Genomic DNA, 21384 nt, shown 5'->3' on the forward strand with positions numbered 1-21384 from the left:
CATAACATTAAGGTTGAACCTCTGCAGTCACGTTGACTATTTTAACAATGTCTTTACTACTTATCTGGACCTTGAATGTGGTCATTTCTTTGCTTTCTATTGGAGATAAAAAAATCTCTGGGATTTCATCAAAAATATCTTCTTCTTTTTTTTTTTGAAGATGAACGAAGGTCTTGCGAGTTTCATTTCACTTGAGAAATTTCATTTTTGGGTGAACTAAACCTTAAGACTAATGAAACTTGATCAATAGTGAACATTTGCAGACCATTATATAAACCAATACAATACATATAATAGTTTCATGTTTGAAGATGTAATAGAATATATGAAACTGAAAAAAATGTATTTCTATATTAAAAATATGATCAAAGTGCAAATGATTAATATATATAGTAAATATTTAGTAAATGTCTAATGTTCTGTGACTTATTTGTGTCCACAGATACGGTAAATCAAAGTTTACTCTTTATGACCCGTGTCATCATCAAACCAAAGTCCATACTGGCGCAAACACAGAAGTCCATAGGTTACATTAATTTCAGAAAGTGAATGATTTAAATTTAAAGTTAACTTCAAAGCGATTATGCTGTGATCTGTTGCATGAATTCTTAATTTTTTTAAGCTGACCTTGTAGGAGTTTTCTAAAACAATTTGGTGTATGAATGAAGCTCGATCTCTCAGTCCCTCAGGTAAGAAAACAGTGACCTGTTTGATTTTATAACTTGAAAGCCAGTGATATTGGTGATATGAGAGAGAGGGACAAGAGAGATTATCAAAGCATAATTCACAGCAATTCTGTCATTATTTTCTAACCGTCATGCATTCCAAACCTTCATTTCTTCTGTGGAATACCAAAGGAAAAGTTATATAGCAAAATGTGCTCTTCTCATTTAGTGGAAATAAATGCAGACCAAGGGATGTCAAGTTCCAAAAAGAAACAAGCACCATAAAAGCAATATAAAACAAGTCAATTTGACTTATATGCTATATTCCGAGAATTATATGATAGTGTTACATGAGAAGCAAACAGAATTTTAATTTTTGGGTGACCTATTCCTTAAAAACTGTATAAGATCCACATGACATGCTTGTCCCTAATTTATCATAAAGCAATTTTCATAATCATGTTGTTGGCTAATCTGCTTTTATATACTAAAAAAAAAAAAGCTTTTTGATTTCACTCATTTTTTAAGTGGTTTACGTTTTAAGTGGTTACAACTGATCATAATTTTAAACATGCATTTTAGTTGCACTTAATCAATATGTTTTAGTTATATCAGCTAGGTTATATTGAGTAGATCTGATATATTCAGGTCTGTGCTTAAAATAAATGGAAATGACATTCATGATGTACATTTAAAAGACTTTCCACAGACATTCACTTATAGTAAGTTACTGGCCATAGACCTTAGTCGGGTTAGACTCCATGTTTAATTTAATGCTGATGAAAACGAGGCAATGAGGGATAGACTTTTTGTCTCTACAATGGCATGCACTGTCTAAAGGTCCTAGATCACACCATTTTCACAACTTAAAACTGTTTTATGGAGATTTTGTTTACTGAAAGTTTTTTATATATCAGATTGTTAAACAACAAACGCCCAATCCATAAGTACAATCCAATCAGTTTTCATTCCTGTTGAAAATTAAGTATGGAGCTACATTACTAAGGTCTATTGCACTGACATTAGCACGGTTATTGCACATTAATAAAAGCACTTATTATAATATTCATGTAGCCACCTTCAGCTTCAGTATTCAGACACAAAAAAACAAAATATAAATATAAAATAACTACTCTTCTGATCCAGCCATATACTAAGCATCCTGGGAACTATCAATCCTCCAGGGTTGCCAGGTTTTCACAACAAAACCTGCCAAATTAATACTCAAAACTAGCCTAATTGCATTTCAAGTAAAAATCGCCTACCACAGGGTTAAATCTGCTTTTTGGCAAGGTTCCCCCTGGTAAAATTCGCATTCCAGGTGCTAAATGTCATGTTATTTGATGTCGCTTCAACACGCGGACATGAAAATCAACCTGCAGCAACAGTGTTAAAGTAGACCAATTAAGCAGAAAAACCACACTCTTGGCAACAGTGCAAACCGCCCAGTTTTAGTTAATTCAGTTCATGTAGTCCCATCAAAAATGGATTAAGTAAACTTCAGTTTTATATATTTAAGTGTATTGAACAATGAAATTAAGTTAAACAAGCAGCAAAAATAATATTTTTCAGTGTAAAAGCTTTTCTTTACCAAGTTGAAAATAACTGACTTTTTTTCCCCCAAGTTCCTGTGCACAGCTAGAATGACCTCATGGCTAAGAAGCTCCTGATTACATATGCCTTGTGGGCCATGGGTGGCCCACTTGGCCTTCATCACATTTACCTGGGCAGAGACAGCCATGCCCTTCTTTGGATACTGACCTTTGGTGGTTTTGGCATCGGCTGGGCAAGAGAGTTCTTCCGTATCCCATCATATGTGAGCGAGGCCAACCATGAAGCAGAGAGAGCCCAAGTTAGACATCCACGTGCCACTCCACCACCACCAGTAGGCCTGATTCGGTTTGCTGGTCAGATTTGTGTTGGTATTTACTTTGGCTCGGTGGCTTTAATAAGCCTCAGTTCTCTTAGCTTCTTCTACTTCCTAGTGCTGCCACTGAGCGTAGGTGCTGGTGTGCATCTGGTGTCCTCTGTGGGCCAGCAGACTTCTGACCTTCAAAAGACCCTCATAACGTGTATCATCACGTCATCCATCTTCTACGGCAGCAATCTCTCTCCTCTGCCCATCAGCATAGCTGCTAGTGTTACTGCTGCGCAGCACAACACGTTCAAACCTCTGAGGCCAGAGCCACTAGGTGAGATACACTATTATGCACATTTTGGTAACAAAGTCTCATTTGTTAGCATTAGTTAATGCATTAACTAACATTTACCTCTCAATTCTTGTTTATCGAATATTCCAATATGTATTATAAATGATTTGCAATGACATCTCTTCTCTGATGATGTTTACTGGAAAGAGGGCAGGACAACCTGTCATTCACGTGAGATCACAGCAATAGCAAACCACAATGATCCAACCATCAATTCCCGATGGCAAAATAAAGTCCCACCCTGCATTTTTCTTGTTCGAGAAGCCATTTCAGCCCTTTGATTTACACTTATTAGCTGATAATTCCGATTATGTTTAAAATGGACACATTTCTATAGTAGTTCTTGTCTCTGAGAAAACCTCAGAAAGAAATCTACATTGATCTACTGGAAAAACAAGCGATCGGGTGTTTTCAATCTCATCTGAAATGAGCAGTGTTGGGGGTAATGCATTACAAGTAGCATGCATAACGTAATTAGATTACTTTTCGATGTAACAAATAAAGTAGCGCTTTACAGGTAACGTGCATTACATAATCAGGTTACTTTTTTGATGTAACGAGTAAAGCATTAGAAGTAACATGCATTACATAATCAGATTACTTTTTGATCTATCAAGTAAAGTAGCACATTACATATAATGTGCATTACATAATCAGATTACTTTTTGATGTAACGAGTAAAGCATTAGAAGTAACATGCATTACATAATCAGATTACTTTTTGATCTATCAAGTAAAGTAGCACATTACATATAATGTGTATTACATAATCAGATTACTTTTTGATCTATCAAGTAAAGTAGCACATTACATATAATGTGCATTACATAATCAGATTACTTTTTGATCTATCAAGTAAAGTAGCACATTACATATAATGTGTATTACATAATCAGATTACTTTTTGACATAACGATTAAAGCATTAGAAGTAACATGCATTACATGATCAGATTACTTTTTGATGTAGAGAATAAAGTAGCGCATTACAGATAACGTGTATTACATAATCAGATTACTTTTTTGATGTAACGAGTAATGCATTACAAGTATCATGCAGTACGTAATCAGATTACTTTTTTGATGTAACGAGTAATGCATTACAGGTAACGTGCAGTACGTAATCAGATTACTTTTTTGATGTAACGAGTAATGCATTACAGGTAACGTGCAGTACGTAATCAGATTACTTTTTTGATGTAACGAGTAATGCATTACAGGTAACGTGCAGTACGTAATCAGATTACTTTTTTGATGTAACGAGTAATGCATTACAGGTAACGTGCAGTACGTAATCAGATTACTTTTTTGATGTAACGAGTAATGCATTACAGGTAACGTGCATTACATAATCAGATTACTTTTGATGTAACGGGTAATACATTACAAGTAACATGCAGTACGTAATCAGATTACTTTTTTGATGTAACGAGTAATGCATTACAGGTAACGTGCATTACATAATCAGATTACTTTTTTGATGTAACGAGTAATGCATTACAAGTATCATGCAGTACATAACCAGATTACTTTTTGATGTAACGAGTAATGCATTACAGGTAACGTGCATTACATAATCAGATTACTTTTTTGATGTAACGGGTAATGCATTACAAGTAACATGCAGTACGTAATCAGATTACTTTTTTGATGTAACGAGTAACGCATTACAAGTAACATGCATCACGTAATCAGATTACTTTTTGATGTAACTGCAAATTGCATTCAAGTAACACAAATACATTTATTTACAACCAAAAACGTTACCACAGATGAAATATTTAAAAAAAATAGTATGAATTGTAGCTGAAATATAGCTAGTGATGCATGATGTCCAATTTAGTGGACAGGTGATTGATCAAAATTTCCTCCCAATCTAAAATTAATACTTGGAAAATTTAATAATGAGATGACTCCTTACATGTTACTTGATGCTACAAGATTTTTTTTACCTGCAAGAGTCTCCTATGATAGAAGGAATGGATTGATATTCTGGAGCAACTTTGCATTTTATGCATCTTGGTTTGGAGGGGCGAAAATTCCACATACAACGGCTTCCTATTTGGTGGCAATGTATAGGATGATGCACTAGTGTCCACTGTAGAGGGTGATGTGTAACTATGCCATCAAAACCCATGTATACGCAAGAAAAAGATGTCCACTGTAGTGACCTCTATGTGTGAAAGGGTTAATAAAAATGTTCATATTCATGTTAATGAATAATGTTAATTTTAGCTAATTAACATTACCTAAAATCAATAAATGCTTTAGAAGTATTGTTCATTGTTAGTCCATGTTAACTAATGTATATAACTGATGTAAACAAATGAAACCTTATTATAAAGTGTTACCCACATTTTATATGTGTCAATCTTACCTTTGAGTTGCATCATGTGCAATTAATGTACTTAATGAACCCGGTTCGTGTCAATCTTCCCAAGGGCCTCGTCTGTATCGTCTAAGTTTAGGTGTGCTGGCTTTCTCCGCTCCGCTGGGATACTGTGTTTTCCACAACACCACTGCCACATTGTACTACATATCGGACTGTATAGCGGCCCTGCTTGATTTCTTCTGGTTCCTTCCATGGCTCAAAGGACTCCTGGAATATTTTCTGCTGTTGCCATATCGTCTGTTATGTGTCCTGACAGGAGGGGGTTTCTACGAGGAAAGCTGGAGGAAGATGCTGGAAATAATTCTTAATGAGTATAGTAAAAAAGAAATGGAGGCGCTGAAGGTGAGTTCAGTACAGTTTTAATTGGTAAAAACAGCATTTATAGTTTTCACTTTGCAGTGTTTTACATATAAACAGATGATAATGATATTTGTGCCGTTATAATATTTTCTTACAATCAGATACTATCATTGCCAGAAGAGGCTTCTCTGGAGGAGGTCACTCGCAGCTACAGGGAACTGGCTAAAGTGTGGCATCCAGATCACAACCCCAAGCGGCAAGCAGAGGCACAGCAGATGTTTATTCAGATCCAGGAGGCATATGAGATACTTCTCGACAGGCATAAGACAAGACGGAAAAAATGATCTTCTGAGGAAGAGGTCATATACATTTTAGAAGGCTCCGATTTTTTCATAAAGTCAATCTGGTGTAATAAACGTGAAACTTTCTAAACTAAAGAGTTTTACATTTTTGTTCAATGAAATTCTCCTCCGAGGATGACAATTTAGGATTCTCTGCCATCTTGTGGTAACATTAGGTGATTAACAGAGTTATTTTTTTAGGGGTCTTCAATAGTGAGTTGGCGACCTCTAAAGGGTCTGTGGTGGTACTGCAGGGGGTCGGACAATGATTGTTTTTGCAGAATTTAAAAAATATATATATTAAACAAAAAATATACATTATTTAATCATCCCTCCTAGATTAAAATAAATAAAATTATAATAATAAATTAAATGTAAAGCATTACAAGTAATGTATTATGTAATCAGATTAATTTTTGATCTATCAAGTAAAGTAACACATTACAGGTAACGTGCATTATGTAATCAGATTACTTTATGATGTAACGAGTAAAGTAGCGCATTACATGTAATGTGCATTACATAATCAGTTTACTTTTTCATGTAACGAGTAAAGCATTACAAGTAACGTATTATGTAATCAGATTACTTTTTTGATGTAAGATGTAAAGCATTACAAGTATCATGCGTTACGTAATCAGATTACTTTTTGATGTAACAAGTAAAGCATTACAAGTATCATGCATTACATAATCAGATTATTTTTTGATGTAACAAGTAAAGTAGCGCATTACAGGTTATGTGCATTATGTAATCAGATTACTTTTTGATGTAACGAGTAAAGCATTAGAAGTAACATGCATTACATAATCAGATTACTTTTTGATGTAACGAGTAATGCATTACAAGTGTAATGCATTACGTAATCAGATTACTTTTTGATGTAACTGCAAATTACATTCTAGTAACACAAATACATTTATTTACAACCAAAAAACGTTACCACAGATGAAATATTTTCAAAAACAAAACAAAAGTCACAGTAATAGTATGAATTGTAGCTGAAATATAGCTAGTGACGCATGATGTCCAATTTAGTGGACAAATAATTAATCAAAATGTCCTCCCAATCTAAAATTAATACTTGGAAAATTTAATAATAAGATGACTCCTTACATGTTACTTGATGCTACATGTAATCTGATTATTTAATGCACATTACATGTAATGCGCTACTTTACTCGTTACATCAAAAAATAATCTGATTACGTCATGCACGTTACCTGTAATGTGATACAATATTAAATTTAATCATCCCTCCTAGATTAAAATAATTAAAATTATAATAATAAAATTATTGTATAGGACAAAATATATACGTATACGAGTAAATAGAAATTATAAGTAAGAGTCTCAGTAAGTATATGAAAACAGAGTATTTTGCAATGAACATTAACATGGTATTATATGCATGTTACTACAGGCCAGGCTTAAAATGCAACACTCTTATGTAAAACTCAGCCAGCCACTTTGGAGTGGATCTAAAAATATAATATGAATAATGTAGGCCAACTATATAACTATAATAAAAATAATTACACTAATTATATTATTAATGGTTTTAAAAAGTAGAATATCATTTATGTAGTTTTTCTTAATTCATGGAAAATTAAGTCAATAAAATTCCCACAAATATTTCTTGTTTGAAAAAGAGAAATAATTAAATTGCTTAAAATATTAATTTGGAAGTTTTATGATAAATCTTAGTAAAAACACCAGTCACTTTTACTGATACTATCATCGAAATAATAATAATAAATAATAATAATATGTGGCGCTGTACGTTAGCTTTTGCGTTTCTTTTTATTTCCTAACCTGTAGCACGAGGATCGATGCATTCGATACTCCCTCCCAATCATGGATTTGAGAGGCAGTTTTTCGGTTATAGGTTATTCGGGCCTGTATCCCGGCATGGGCCCGGAAGTTGTTTGGGGTTTCAGGTAAAAGATCCCGGAGATGCTGCCTTCGCTAGAGAAAACAAACGGCGCTTCTGCTGTATAAATATTGCAATCACAGTCGATCGTCAGGTAAGAAAAAATACTCACCGTGCAAAATCAAGAGCAGTTATTAAAGGAAAGTGACATTAGGTCAGGTAACTATGCTCGGATTGGGAGGGTTTACACGGCTAGACGCATCTGTCGATTGCTGGGTGCCATAGCAACGCCAGCGGGCTCTCAGGAAACATAATTCCGCTTTAGTTTGTCACGTCTAAAGATCGACTGTATTTCACGACCGGAGGCTGCCGATCGGATTGCGTTGTCAGCAACGCTTGTTCTTTCGTTTGTGAGTTAGTTTAGCGATGTCTTTGCCTTATTGTGAGCTGTCACGTCTCGTTAGCTGGTTAGCAGCGGTGGCTAGCTAGTGTTGCTCCAGACACACAGGATTGACATGATTCTGCGTGCTGTCAGTCCTCCTCTGCAGCACGACGGTGTATGTAAAGTTACTAAACATACGAGGGATTGGGCGCGATAATCTTATTCTCGTCGTCGGGCATTGTTTTCTGGTGTGACTGCAGACAGACAGGGCTGTTTCTATTATTGCGTTAATTAGACTCATTGACAGCTCTGTGAATTCATGAGATTTGCCTGTTGCAGCTGTGAATGTTTCTGTCTCCTACGACACAATGAGCTCTTACATTTCTGAAGGCCTGTTTGTTATTAGGTCATATATTATTATGTATACCATAAAGCGGATATAAAATGATAACAAGACTCTGTAAGAGTCTATATTATTTATTAAATGAGTCCATATTTATTCAGGGTTTGAAAGAATGTAAAAGAAAGCAGTATGTTGTTTGTCACCTCACAGTATAATATCATAAGCACCTGCTATTTATGATATCTGAATGTGTTTAAACTGCAGACATTTGTGATCCTTCGGTCAATTTCGGGCCATTTTAACCATGAAAAATTCATAAATAATTAAATTAGGATACCAGAAGTCCTTCAGAAGGAGTTTTTGTCTGGTCTCAAAGTGTATTATAATGCAAAAACAAAATATTATTAATTTAAATAGTTTTGAATTAACACAATCTGTGTAAAAAGAAATATTGAAGACTTGGCGTTGGCATTTTTTTAATATCTTGCCTGTTTTAAAACAATGTATGATGTATATTTCTCTAATTTTAGTTTAGGTGTATTTCATAATTATCTGTTGTGAATGGAGCAGGTAATATTTGTCAACTTTTCAAATCCATTAAAAAAATTAATTTATTCCCATTTATGTTATGCACTGCATATGTTTAAGAAAGTGCCATGGTGGGTATTGTTGTCATTTAATGTTTTATGAAAAAATTCCATCTAAAGGACATTGTACCACAACCATACCACATCATATAGAACAGTATGTATGAGGGGGTAAATCTTAAACAATATCAAAGATTTTGGGGGTAAATTTGATTTATAGTTAAAAAAAAAAAATGTAAAGCTGCACAACATGATGAAAGGATCAATTTAAAAAGTTTTGAAACTGGTTCATCAAACGCATGTCAGATTTGGCCGCAATATGTGTTGTGCTGCATTTAAAGCCTATTTCCAATTCCGACGCAATAATATGTGGAAATTTCTGAGTAATAGCAAATCATAACAACCCCTACATTTGGCTTTGTATCATCATTGCTTTAGATGACAGCCTGTGTTCTGATAGGTCACAGGATAAAGGGAGGGAAGTTTCTTGCAGACGACGCTCTTCATTTAAGACAAGAATTCTATAGAATGGACACTCAATTCAGCTGTTGAGTTAGAAATGAGATCTTGACCAGTGTGCATATCAATTATTCAGCTAGTCAAACCGTGCAACCACACAGGAAAGGGAGAAATAACAACTGCAGTGAACCAGCAAGTTCATTTTTTATTTTTTCAGTTGAAATCAGATGAGCCAAATATATATGTTTTAGCATTCTTTGAGTGCTTTGAGCATTCTTTATTATTGTAAAAATAACAATATGTTTCTTAAAAAAACTTGCTTTTCTATTTGTTGAAATTGTAAGTTAGTTTTATGCTTCGTAATCAAATGATTTCTCTGTACAGGCAGCTGGTGTGATGATGAATGCTGACGATTGCAATGGCCGTTCGTATATGTCAGGTACCTTTTTAAGTTGTTATTTTCATAGTCAAGCATGTAGCTAAATATAGTTAAATGTACATGACCACACTGAAAATCTGGGACTTTTATTTGATGTATCCACTGCCAGAGCTGGGTAGTAACGGATTACATGTAATCTGGATTACGTAATCAGATTCCAAAAATCAAGTACTTGTAATTAGAGTAAACTACTTTTTAAAGTAATTAGACTACAATTTTTTATGGATTACATGTTATTTACACAAAGGCAGTAAATTGTTCACAATTCATTGATTCTCCTAATTTTTCATTTATTTTTTTTAACGTTTATATTTTTTCATAATCAACCTGTCGCTTATATACGTTAATGATTCTTCGAGTTTTTCCGGTTGTGAGGGGGAAATATAGATGAATATATATGAAATAATAATAATATATGAAATAAAGATTAAATATTTGATGTAGCAGTGATATTGTTGTGAATTTCATGTTTTTCAATATTTGTTTTTAGTAATGTTGTTTTCTAAATTTACTTAATTTTAAGTAAATAAGTTTTAAAATCATAAGATGTAATTTTGTTTTATTCAGTGTTACTCTCAGAAAACACTAACAGGTGCTTTAGTGTTTGTATTTTGAAGTATTAACTGTCCATACATTGCACTTTAAAAAGAATCTGTTGAGGCTCTTGTTGGTGAATAGAATATATTTTTTCTTTGTATATGTCAAAATAGTACAGGATTATCCTACAATATATGTGACATCAAATAAGGGTTGGCACTAATGTAATCTAAATGTAATCCAAAAGTAGTCAGTGATGGGAGAAAAATTATAGATTGTATTACTGATTACAAATTTTGTCATGTAATTTGTATTCAGTAACTTATTATAATTCATAAGTAATCTAACCAGCTCTGTCCATTGCTTTATTCCTCATGCCAGAGTCCAGTATCTCAAACATATTTTATTGAATTGTGCTGGTGTAAGTTCTCTTAGGAAATTATATTACACAGCAAACTCCTTTTGAATAAATTTTTGAGTCCATTTTAGAGGTTTTTTTTCAAAGCAAAGTTTAAAAACCTTATATAGGTTTTTAAATTGCTCTTTTGTAGTATTTAAATGTGTTACTCACCATGAAAATAGCCAAGGAAGTTGGCATTTATTTTATTTTATTTTCCACACATTGATTAAAAATACTTAAATTTCCAGTGAAACTTTTCACTGAAATTGTTATGCAGATAATATAATTTCTAGTGGAAACTTTGCATGAAATAAGAAAAATACCAAAAAACACTCTGATTGTACGTGTTCATGTTTTCAGGTAGTGGAGATTCTTCAACAGAGCGGGAGTTTTTTGCAGGGCTGAGAGGACCCTCCGTGAGCACACCAAACAGTCAACAGTCCTCACCCAGCCGCTCACTCAGTGGTCAGTGTCTGTCCATTAAACACACTTTAACATCTTAGTTTTAACATCTTGTCACATTTTGTTGAATGTGTTAGAAAATTAATTTTCTATGAATTAGGAAAAACTACATAAAACATCTTAGTTTTTTTTTTTTTTTTTGGGGACAAGTTCTGCATCTGCCAAGTGAATAAATGTACAACTTTCTCTCCATGCCCAGCTAACTCCATCAAGGTGGAGCTCTACAGTGACGAGGAGGCAGGTGGTGCTCCACTGGCGGAAAGGAGAGTCGGGGAGAAGAATGAAGGATGGAAAGATGAAAAGGGCGAGTTGGCAGAAGATGGTGGAGTGGAGATGGTCGGAGGTACACAAGGGCAGGCTGGGAGCGGCTGTGGAGAGATGGCCAGCTCTGAGCCCGCATCTCCCGGTCCCATTCGGCTGCCCAATGGGAAACTTAAATGTGATATATGTGGGATGATTTGCATTGGACCCAATGTTCTAATGGTGCACAAACGCAGCCATACAGGTAAGTGTTTCTTGACTGACACTTGACAAAAACGATCAAGCATATTTAAAAAATGTCAGTTTGAAGATATGTGCTGCTGTTTTTTTGGGCCGGTGGGAAAACTGGTAGTCTTGGTCTCGGTAGGTGAGCGGCCATTCCAATGTAACCAGTGTGGGGCCTCCTTCACTCAGAAGGGCAACTTGCTGCGTCATATCAAGCTCCACTCTGGAGAAAAGCCCTTCAAATGTCCCTTTTGTAACTACGCTTGTCGCCGCCGTGACGCCCTGACAGGACACCTCCGCACCCACTCCGGTGAGCCTTTGTGGTTTGAGAGAGGCCATTTGCGAGAAATAAAGAGAAGGAAGGAGAGAGAACTTTGTGGCTGGAAAATAAATGGATGGAAAAGTGTGTGGGATGGAAAAAGCCATTTTGATTTGCCACAGAGCATAAATGAATGTAGTCAAGGTCATGTAAGCTATTTCTCTTTTAATGCAAGTGCTGATTATTTTTGCTGCCTAGAACTTCTTTTTAAACCTGTTGCTCTACTAGAGCTTGTGTAAGCAGACTAATAAGTTCGAATAAGACATCATTGATCGGTTATATAATCTTTTTTTTTTTTAGTCAAACGAAATGCAGTGGTCTAGTATGACATTTAGAGTATTATGAAAACAGGATATCCTGCTTGTGTTTTTGAATGATGAAGAACATTCACCTGTAGTTGCTAAGGTCCTTTGAATTAGAATGTAGATATTCAGAGAAATGACTTGAATTTCTCTGAAATGACGCACATCTCTAAAGCTAAATGGACAGATGCGGTCTGTAGTTTTTTCCTCTTCTATTAACGTCATAGATGAGCAGCTTGTCATTTCGTTTTTGGGAAATTGTGACAAGGGAAATTCTGTGGTCTGCTAAATCCTATACCAGTAATTTGAGTATTCTTATGAAATTATATTGGAAATACTGTAATTATATTGATTTATTATATATTTATATATTATCTGTTATATATAATATATTATATAATAACTTTACCTGGTAACCCCTTATATTAACCACATCATCAATACTGTATTAGTAATGTTTATGTTTACATAACACACAAGCTGTGTGAAATGCATTCATATTCTCCCTTCGCGTTATTTCAGTGTCCTCCCCTACAGTAGGGAAGCCCTACAAGTGCAGTTACTGTGGCCGCAGCTACAAGCAGCAGAGCACCCTGGAGGAGCACCGTGAGCGCTGCCACAGCTACCTACAGAGTCTGGACCACCAGCCTGCTCATAACACCCAGCCTGCACATGGTAATGCCATATTTACTAACACAAATGCTAGGGAGATCAAAACTAGCTGTATTGTGGTACCTAGCTGACACTAAAATAGATGGTATTGGTCTTTCTGCAGTATCAGTAGTACCAATTTAATTCATTACCCAAGTGCTGCCTGACAGGCGTCTGCTTTTGAAAGCGTACCGGTGTTATTGCGTTCATGCCCTGTGAAGATCACAGCTGGTGGTGTAGCTACACACTTGAACGGTCCAAAGCACTTCTTGATTAAAATACATGCCTTGGAGAGGTGTTATTGTAAACACAGAGAATCTAAACAGGTGGTTATGTGTAAAAATATTACTGTGCTGTAGGCTTTGCAGTATGAGCTAAAATGTAGCCTAACATAACTGCTGCAGTCTCTTATGGTGTTAATATGCTGAATTTTATTCTTATTTTAAATACAGACATGCTGTTCAGTCAAACTCTGACAGCATTGGATCAATGTTAATGTATATAACTAATAATCATACATTTAAAACTCTGCAAAACTCTGACTTTTTTTTCTTTACTTTTTTTCGTTCATTTTTTTTATTTTTATTTTTTACCGAAAATAATTTTTACTGAGCAAAAACACATTCAACTGATCAAAAGAGACAGTAAAGACCTTTTATATTGTTTCAAAAAATTCAAATAAATGCTGTTTTTTTTTTTTCAACTTTTTATTTGTCAAAGAATCCTGAAAATAATAATAAAAAAAGAAATGTTACTTGAGCAACAAATCAGCATATTGGAATGATTTTTGAAGGATCATGTGACACTGAAGACAGCTTTATCATCACAGGAATAAATTGCATATTAAAATATATAAAAATTGATCAGTTACTTTAAATTGTAAAGGTATTTCACAATACTGATTTTTACTATATTTTTGATCAAGTAAATGCAGCCTTGGTGAGAGATTTCTTTCAAAAACCGACCACAAAACATTTGAAAGGTAATTAATATAGTTTCAATACCATATGCATTATTGCTGTGGTATCAAAATTCATTGCTATTTTAATACTATGACAGCTCAAACAGACAATATTCTATATTAATCATGCTTTTGTATGTGGATTGTCTTCAGGTGAAGAGTCCCATAATGTGGAGATGATGTCTGAACCCCTGATCCAGTCCTCCTCAGAGAAGATGTCCTTCATTGATCGACTGGCCAATAGCATCACCAAGAGGAAGAGATCTACACCCCAGAAGTTTCTGGGTAGGCCTATTTCTTGAAATACCTATGCAGAACAGTGCTTCCTGAGTTGTGAGCTTGTGAACTGTATGCAGCGAGAAAGACTGGACATTTTTTTAAAGTGATAAACATGAAAATTGTAAGGTTTGTGAAACTTAAATCAGTCTGTTTACTGATTAGTTGTCATTATCACAATGTATAGTAAAATATATATATACACTACCGTTCAAAAGTTTGGGGTCTGTAATTTTTTTCATGCTTTTGAAATAAGTCTCTTATGCTCACCAAGGCTGCATTTATTTGAAATATTATTACAATTTATAATAAATGTTTTCTATTTTAAAATAGTTTAAAATGCAATTCATTCCTGTGATGGCAAAGCTGAATTTTCAGCATCATTTCTCCAGTCTTCAGAGTCACATGATCCTTCAGAAATCATTCTAATAAGCTGATTTGCTGCTCAAGAAACCTTTATTATTATTTTATCAATGTTGAAAACAATTGTGTTGCTTTTTTTGTGGAATCTGTGAAGTCAGGATTCTTTTATGAATAGAAAACTCAAAACAACAGCATTTATTTGAAATAGAAATGTAAATAAAAGTCTTTATTGTCACTTTTGATCAATATAATGTATAAAAGTATTAATTTCTTTTAATATAATCTTACTGACCCCCTGAACCTTTGAATAGTAGTGTATATATTTTTATTACTTATGACTAAAATTATTTATATATTTTTTCCTCAATTTTCAATTTGTTTTGTTGCATTAAATTAGATGTAGAAAAGAATGTTTAAAAATAGTACTGGTTATTGCGTAGCCGTAAAAACAAAATAATTTCAGTGCAACCTAGTGATTACTAAATATCAATGATACTGATGATCCCTGGCTTTCTAGGTGAAAAGCACATGCGACTGAATATATCCGAAGCACCTTATGAACTCGACCCCAATCCTGATAAAGAAGGGGACATGTTGCTCTCGCACCCCGATGGTGACCCCGCTGCTTTAGCGGGCATGGGAGGGCGTTTCCTACGGGGGCCGAGAGGAGCCAGCAACGATGTGGATCCTTCCCGCTCCCTGCGGATGCCCCCCCACTCCGCCTGCATCTCAGAATTCACTCCCGTCATCAGCTCCGTTTACCCTCATATAACCCCTCTAGGGCAGCGTCTAAACTGTGCAGGGGGCATCTCCATGGGCCTGGCCGGGAGGGAGGCCGGCGAGGGTCACGAAGATGCGCCCTCCACCCGCAGCCGCGCCGCCTCGCCCAGCAACGGTTACCAAGATTCAACAGACACTGAGAGCATGGCGGAGGAGCAGTGCGTCATCACCTCGGTGCCACCGGGAAACTTGAACCACCGCGGGCGCGAGCGGCACAGTCCTAGTCACGCCAAAGAAATGGACATGGAGGGGGACAGGGAGAAAGGGATCCCTGGGGGTTTACCGACAAAGGCGAGCCCGCGCTCGCCGCTGACGAGGGAAACCATGCAGGTGGTGGACGGGGAAGGTCGGCCAGTGCGCTCCTTCCGCTGCGAGCACTGTCGCATTTTCTTCCTGGACCATGTCATGTTTACCATCCACATGGGCTGCCACGGCTTCCGCCAGCCCTTTGAGTGCAACATCTGCGGCCACCGCAGCCAGGACCGCTACGAGTTCTCCTCGCACATTGTCCGCGGGGAGCACCAGGTGGGCTGAGGTGGGCTTGTGGATGGCGGAGGTCGAGACTGGGGGAAGATGTACAGAGAGTTTGTATGCTGCTTTGAGATGGCGTCATGGCATCTAGTTCGGTCTGCACCAGATTGGGGCACATTAGCACTTGCTTTTAAATTTAGCAGACATCAGATTTTCCGTCGAAGGCTAATCGCTTAGGTACGAGCATAAAACGTGCAATTACATTCCATGTTAGAGGATGTCAGGAGCATTCACACAGGGGACAAGTCATATCCTCCGATTGCACTCCCACACCAAGTCATTCATCGCAAGACGCAGCTGTTTTGCTTTAGAAGTGCCTTCCTTCGGTGGGGTTTATTTTTATCAGTTGGGAAAAGAAAATCGAAATGAGTGATTAGGTCTATACCCATCTGTTTGGTGGCGTTTACATAGAGTCTGCCTCTTGAGGAGAGAAAGACATTGAATTGCTTAGACGTCCAAAGTCTGGACTGTTTTATCCAGAGTGGTTTTCCAAAGTTTCTGAGCCTGTTAAACAAGAAATCTATGCCTAGGAGTATTCACACAAACTTTGTGCTCTTTTAGGATACCTCGGTGGGACTGTTGAAATTAGGCGACTCAGGGAGGACACTGCTGAGAGAGGGAATGGAGAGCAAGCAGGGTGAATTGCAAAACTGAGGCTGGAGTATTGGTATGTTAGCCATATAAGGAGCACAGACACATATTGCCTTAATCGTTGCTTTATATGAACCCTGTACGAGCTAGTTTTCGAATTGCACATGGTTTTTAATGCTGGACGATTCCGTAGGTACAATGCAGCCTGAATTCGGGTAACTTCGAAACAAAGATATGGCACTCTTGGGTCAAATCGGATCGGGGTTAGGCTAAGGCTCGGATAATTTTATTTCTTTCTAAAATGTATGTTAATGTTTTATTTAAGAAAGGAAATGAACTTGAAACATTTGCCTTAGTTTTTGAATCTACAACCTCTGTCCTGAAGAAGAAAAAAAAAAAACGGTTGGTTTCCTTGTGCCTCAGATCTTGATTGTCGTTTCAAACTTTATCTCGACCTCACCTAAGTGGCGATAAAGATTTTGCCTATCAAATCTATTGAGGTTTTTTTTAAAATAGTTTTTGTAGTACTAATTCCCGCCATCCATTCTCTGCCATGCTGCGAACACAGTGAGCCACATTATGTTTTTTTAGATGCGGTAAGACATGCGGAGGGTGGAAAAGGAGCCTTAATGTTCTGGTGCAGACCAAACACAGACCCATGTTGCATTCCGTGAATTTGACGAGGAGTGAAGGGGAAGGGTTGTTACCTCAAAAGGAGGATTGCACTTTTTCTAATTCTGCTTAAATGTGAGTGTTTTTGCTGGGGCTGTTGGGAGGGTTTCGGACAGGCGGGGCGGCACGGGGTGGGAGGGGGATTTTATTCAAAGGCTTTAGGGGAGCAGACACAGTAATGACTGGTAACTGAGCTTTGAAACATATTCTTTTGTTTTCTGAAATTGCTCTATTGCACTGATTTCTGATAAAAATGCTATTTAGAGAAAACAAGAAACAATTTGATACGAGAACACATTGGTTATAAAGACCAGATGAACAGTGTGGTGTTTTTAAAAACAATTCTATAAAGGCTATTTTCCTAATAATAAAAGGGGTCGCAGTCATTTAAGGATTCAGAACTGAACATTTTCTCCTTGTGTTGTAAAATTTGGTGCTTGGATGTTTGTGTGACTTCTGCCCTTGATATTGGACTTGTATCCTGTACGCTTGTCCTGTGTGGTCATGTCCCATGTGAGTTCATGCATACGGTACTCTCGATCCCCGCTGAGTACAAACTGCTGCTTGATTTTGAAGGAAAGGACTGAAATATTGTTGTAGAGTTACGTACCGTCCTGCCAAGATATATCGTGGCCTGTTTTATCAGCAGATCTCACTTGCACAAACTGAAATGAAACTAAAGCACCAATGAGAGAAGAATTTTGAAGAATCTCAAAGAGTTGTTTTGTTTGATTGCTTGTACATCTTTACGTGACGTGGGCTGTGGTTAAGGGTACTTGGATGTTGTAGCATGTGTGTATCACTTGACATTGGAGGTGGTCAGCTGTTTCCAAAACTTGCTTACGTGTAATCCACTGACCCTACATCTTTTCGGTTACTTTTACAACATTTGTAGGCCTCTTAATACGTATGCTTGGATTCACTCCAGTGCAAGCCTACGGAGTACAGTATGAATGGATCGAAGAAGTAAGACCAAATCCAGTATTTACAAAGGTTAGTCAGTGACTTTGCACCCTTCATAGACTTTTAATCTTTTTTTTTTTCTGCAGACATAAATTTATTTACTTGAAATTATGGCAAAAACCATATATGACACTTAATGCACTTATCGGTCAAAAAGAAATTATGTAATGAATTCTATCGAGTGTGTGAATGGGAGAGTTTGCATGTGTACTCGTTTGTTTGCTGGGGTTCTGCAACTGTTCTGCTTGTGAAATACTAGCTGCAATTTTCCCTATTTCCTCTAAACCAAACCCAGCTCTTTTCTGCACCATTTCATACTTCTTATCCCCAAGGTGTGATTAACTCAATATTTTTAAACGAACTGTGAAGCAACGAGCAGCAACTGAGAAAGAGAGACCTAGCATTTTTGGGGAGGCAGGGATCAAACTCTCTGTCATTCTTGGGCTTTATCCCTGGGTTCAATGTTTTTAAATATTTTGTGAGAAAAAAAAATGTATATGACAAAGAAAAACTCTTTACCTCAAATTTGTTAAAATATAAAAAACTGCCTCATGTTCTATAAAAGGTGTGTTGGTTTCAAGAGGTATTGTTTATTTGATCTTGTTTTTAAGGAGTGTAACCCAACTTTAAGTTGAAGTAATTTTTCATGTCCAATAAAGTAATATTTGTTGTAACTTCTGTCTGTTTACAACTCTAAACACTTTTTCTCTAGTTTCCCTAATTCATGTCCAGTCTTCATCAAATGGCCTTAATGTTGATAATGATGTTAGTCAACAAATAATACAAACCCGATTCCAAAAAAGTTGCGACACTGTACAAATTGTGAATAAAAAAGGAATGCATTAATTTACAAATGTCATAAACTTATATTTTATTCACAATAGAATATAGATAACATATCAAATGTTGAAAGTGAGACATTTTGAAATGTCAAATATTGGCTCATTTTGGATTTCATGAGAGCTACACATTACAAAAAAATAGGTAGCAATAAGAGGCCGGAAAAGTTAAATGTACATATAAGGAACAGCTGGAGGACTTGCAAAGAGTTTGAAGTTATCATCATCTACAGTGCATAATATCATGCAAAGATTCAGAGAATCTGGAACAATCTCTGTGAGTAAGGGTCAAGGCCGGAAAACCATACTGGATGCCCGTGATCTTCGGGCCCTTAGACGGCATTGCATCACATACAGGAATGCTACTGTAATGGAAATCACAAAACGGGCTCAGGGATACTTCCAGAAAACATTATTGTGAACACAATCCACCGTCCCATTCGCCGTTGCCGGCTAAAACTCTATAGGTCAAAAAAGCAGCCATATCTAAACATGATCCAGAAGCACAGGCGTTTTCACTGGGCCAAGGCTCATTTAAAATGGACTGTGGCAAAGTGGAAAACTGTTCTGTGGTCAGACAAATCAAAGTTTGAAGTTCTTCTTGGAAAACTGGGACGCCATGTCATCTGGACTAAAGAGGACAAGGGAAACCCAAGTTGTTATCAGAGCTCAGTTCAGAAGCCTGCATCTCTGATGGTATGGGGTTGCATGAGTGCGTGTGGCATGGGCAGCTTACACATCTGGAAAGGCACCATCAATGCTGAAAGGTATATCCAAGTTCTAGAACAACATATGCTCCCATCCAGACGTCGTCTCTTTCAGGGAAGATATTGCATTTTCCAACATGACAATGCCAGACCACATACTGCATCAATTAAAACATCATGGCTGCATAGAAGAAGGATCCGGGTGCTGAAATGGCCAGCCTGCAGTCCAAATCTTTCACCCATAGAAAACATTTGGCACATCATAAAGAGGAAGATGCAACAAAGAAGACCTAAGACAGTTGAGCAACTAGAAGCCTGTATTAGACAAGAATGGGACAACATTCCTATTCCTAAACTTGAGCAACTTGTCTCCTCAGTCCCCAGACGTTTGCAGACTCTTACAAAAAGAAGAGGGGATGCCACACAGTGGTAAACATGGCCTTGTCCACTTTTTTTTAGATGTGTTGATGCCATGAAATTTAAAATCAACTTATTTTTCCCTCAGTTTAAACATTTGATATGTCATCTATGTTGTATTCTGAATAAAATATTGAAATTTTAAACTTCCACATCATTACATTCTGTTTTTATTCACAATTTGTACAGTGTCCCAACTTTTTTGGAATCGGGGTTTGTAGGTCCATGAATTGTTTCTCTACTACAGGTTCAATGTTTAAGTGGACATTTAAAGTGACTGCTCAACCATCTTTAACCACAATTTTTTGTTTTTGTAGTGCACCTTAATAGTGCATTGTTACAGATGAGTTTTAAAAAGTACAAATATTCCATGTAATCAAGTAATAAGGACAAAACAATATGAAATGGAAACAATTTTAGAAATGAGAACATTTAAGTACAGCATGCCATGTACTATAAACTATTTTCTCATTTCAGCCAACTTGTTTCAGTGTAGTGTTATTTTTAGTATTATTAATATACAATTATATTATTTATTAATATTTTGAATTTTTATATCCCAAGTTTTTACTTTTTTTATATTATTTGTTTTTGTATTTTTCTCAAGTGTTGTAGTAATTAAACTTTTCAGTTATTTTCTCATCAAATATTTAAATGTTCAGTTTTAAATAAAAATGTTTTTTTATAGTTCAGTATATAGTTTTATAGTTTATAGTTCAGTATATAGTATAGTTTTTTATAGTACTTTCATTACTGTTGTTAAAAAAACATACTAAAGACTTTTAATTTGCAAAAGAATATGGTAACATTGCTTACACATTTTTACAGCATTTATTAATCTTTAATAATGCTCTGATTATTAATCAGAGCATTAATTAATGTTAAGGTACGTTTGATTTTAAAATTGTTTAGTAAATGTTAAAATTACCATTTAGATTAATAAATTCTGTAAAAGTATTGCTAACTACTGAACAAGTGTTTTCCAATTGAAAATGCATTTCAGTAAACTTGAGACCACTCATGATTCACACCTTTTTGCCTTAAAATGTAGAAAATTAAGTTTAAGGTCTATTGCAAATGACTAACATTAAGCTGCTTTATTTTTTCCCCATATAACCTTTCTCAGAATGCATCAAA

General features: G+C 36.0%; 2 protein-coding genes across 12 annotated transcripts; both read left to right on the forward strand.

Moving 5' to 3' along the window:
• The first annotated feature begins 513 nt into the window (after positions 1-513).
• dnajc22 (DnaJ (Hsp40) homolog, subfamily C, member 22) lies at positions 514-5977 on the forward strand. Of its 4 annotated transcripts, none has more exons than XM_067371525.1 (4): positions 514-689; positions 2291-2857; positions 5316-5608; positions 5744-5977. In XM_067371525.1, the coding sequence occupies exons 2-4, from the start codon at positions 2317-2319 to the stop codon at positions 5939-5941; spliced, it is 1032 nt and encodes a 343-aa protein (XP_067227626.1). In that variant the 5' UTR covers positions 514-689; positions 2291-2316; the 3' UTR covers positions 5942-5977. The 4 variants fall into 4 exon arrangements, with proteins under 4 accessions (XP_067227626.1, XP_067227628.1, XP_067227629.1 ...); XM_067371527.1 differs by having other exon boundaries at positions 5523-5608; XM_067371528.1 differs by having other exon boundaries at positions 5523-5608; positions 5728-5973.
• Positions 5978-7778: 1801 nt separating this feature from the next.
• On the forward strand, positions 7779-20888 carry ikzf4 (IKAROS family zinc finger 4). Of its 8 annotated transcripts, none has more exons than XM_067370636.1 (9): positions 7779-7934; positions 9936-9990; positions 11288-11392; positions 11589-11894; positions 12003-12185; positions 13019-13171; positions 14073-14129; positions 14262-14393; positions 15265-20887. In XM_067370636.1, the coding sequence occupies exons 2-9, from the start codon at positions 9948-9950 to the stop codon at positions 16059-16061; spliced, it is 1776 nt and encodes a 591-aa protein (XP_067226737.1). In that variant the 5' UTR covers positions 7779-7934; positions 9936-9947; the 3' UTR covers positions 16062-20887. The 8 variants fall into 8 exon arrangements, with proteins under 8 accessions (XP_067226737.1, XP_067226741.1, XP_067226745.1 ...); XM_067370640.1 differs by having other exon boundaries at positions 12018-12185; XM_067370638.1 differs by lacking the exon at positions 7779-7934 and adding an exon at positions 8051-8190.
• Positions 20889-21384: the final 496 nt, after the last annotated feature.

This window comes from Chanodichthys erythropterus, chromosome 20 (genome assembly GCF_024489055.1).
Source record: "Chanodichthys erythropterus isolate Z2021 chromosome 20, ASM2448905v1, whole genome shotgun sequence".
NCBI lineage: Eukaryota > Metazoa > Chordata > Actinopteri > Cypriniformes > Xenocyprididae > Chanodichthys > Chanodichthys erythropterus.

What these genes read in the sequence shown, in the direction of transcription:
- ikzf4 (XM_067370636.1), top strand. Translation starts at nt 9,948, where the DNA reads ATGATGAATGCTGACGATTGCAATGGCCGTTCGTATATGTCAG. An exon ending in ACACCTCCGCACCCACTCCG is followed by an intron (nt 12,186 to 13,018) that starts GTGAGCCTTTGT and finishes GCGTTATTTCAG; the next exon opens with TGTCCTCCCCTACAGTAGGG. An exon ending in TAACACCCAGCCTGCACATG is followed by an intron (nt 13,172 to 14,072) that starts GTAATGCCATAT and finishes TTTTTGATCAAG; the next exon opens with TAAATGCAGCCTTGGTGAGA.
- dnajc22 (XM_067371525.1), top strand. Translation starts at nt 2,317, where the DNA reads ATGGCTAAGAAGCTCCTGATTACATATGCCTTGTGGGCCATGGGTGGC. An exon ending in TCTGAGGCCAGAGCCACTAG is followed by an intron (nt 2,858 to 5,315) that starts GTGAGATACACT and finishes AATCTTCCCAAG; the next exon opens with GGCCTCGTCTGTATCGTCTA. An exon ending in AAGAAATGGAGGCGCTGAAG is followed by an intron (nt 5,609 to 5,743) that starts GTGAGTTCAGTA and finishes TATCATTGCCAG; the next exon opens with AAGAGGCTTCTCTGGAGGAG.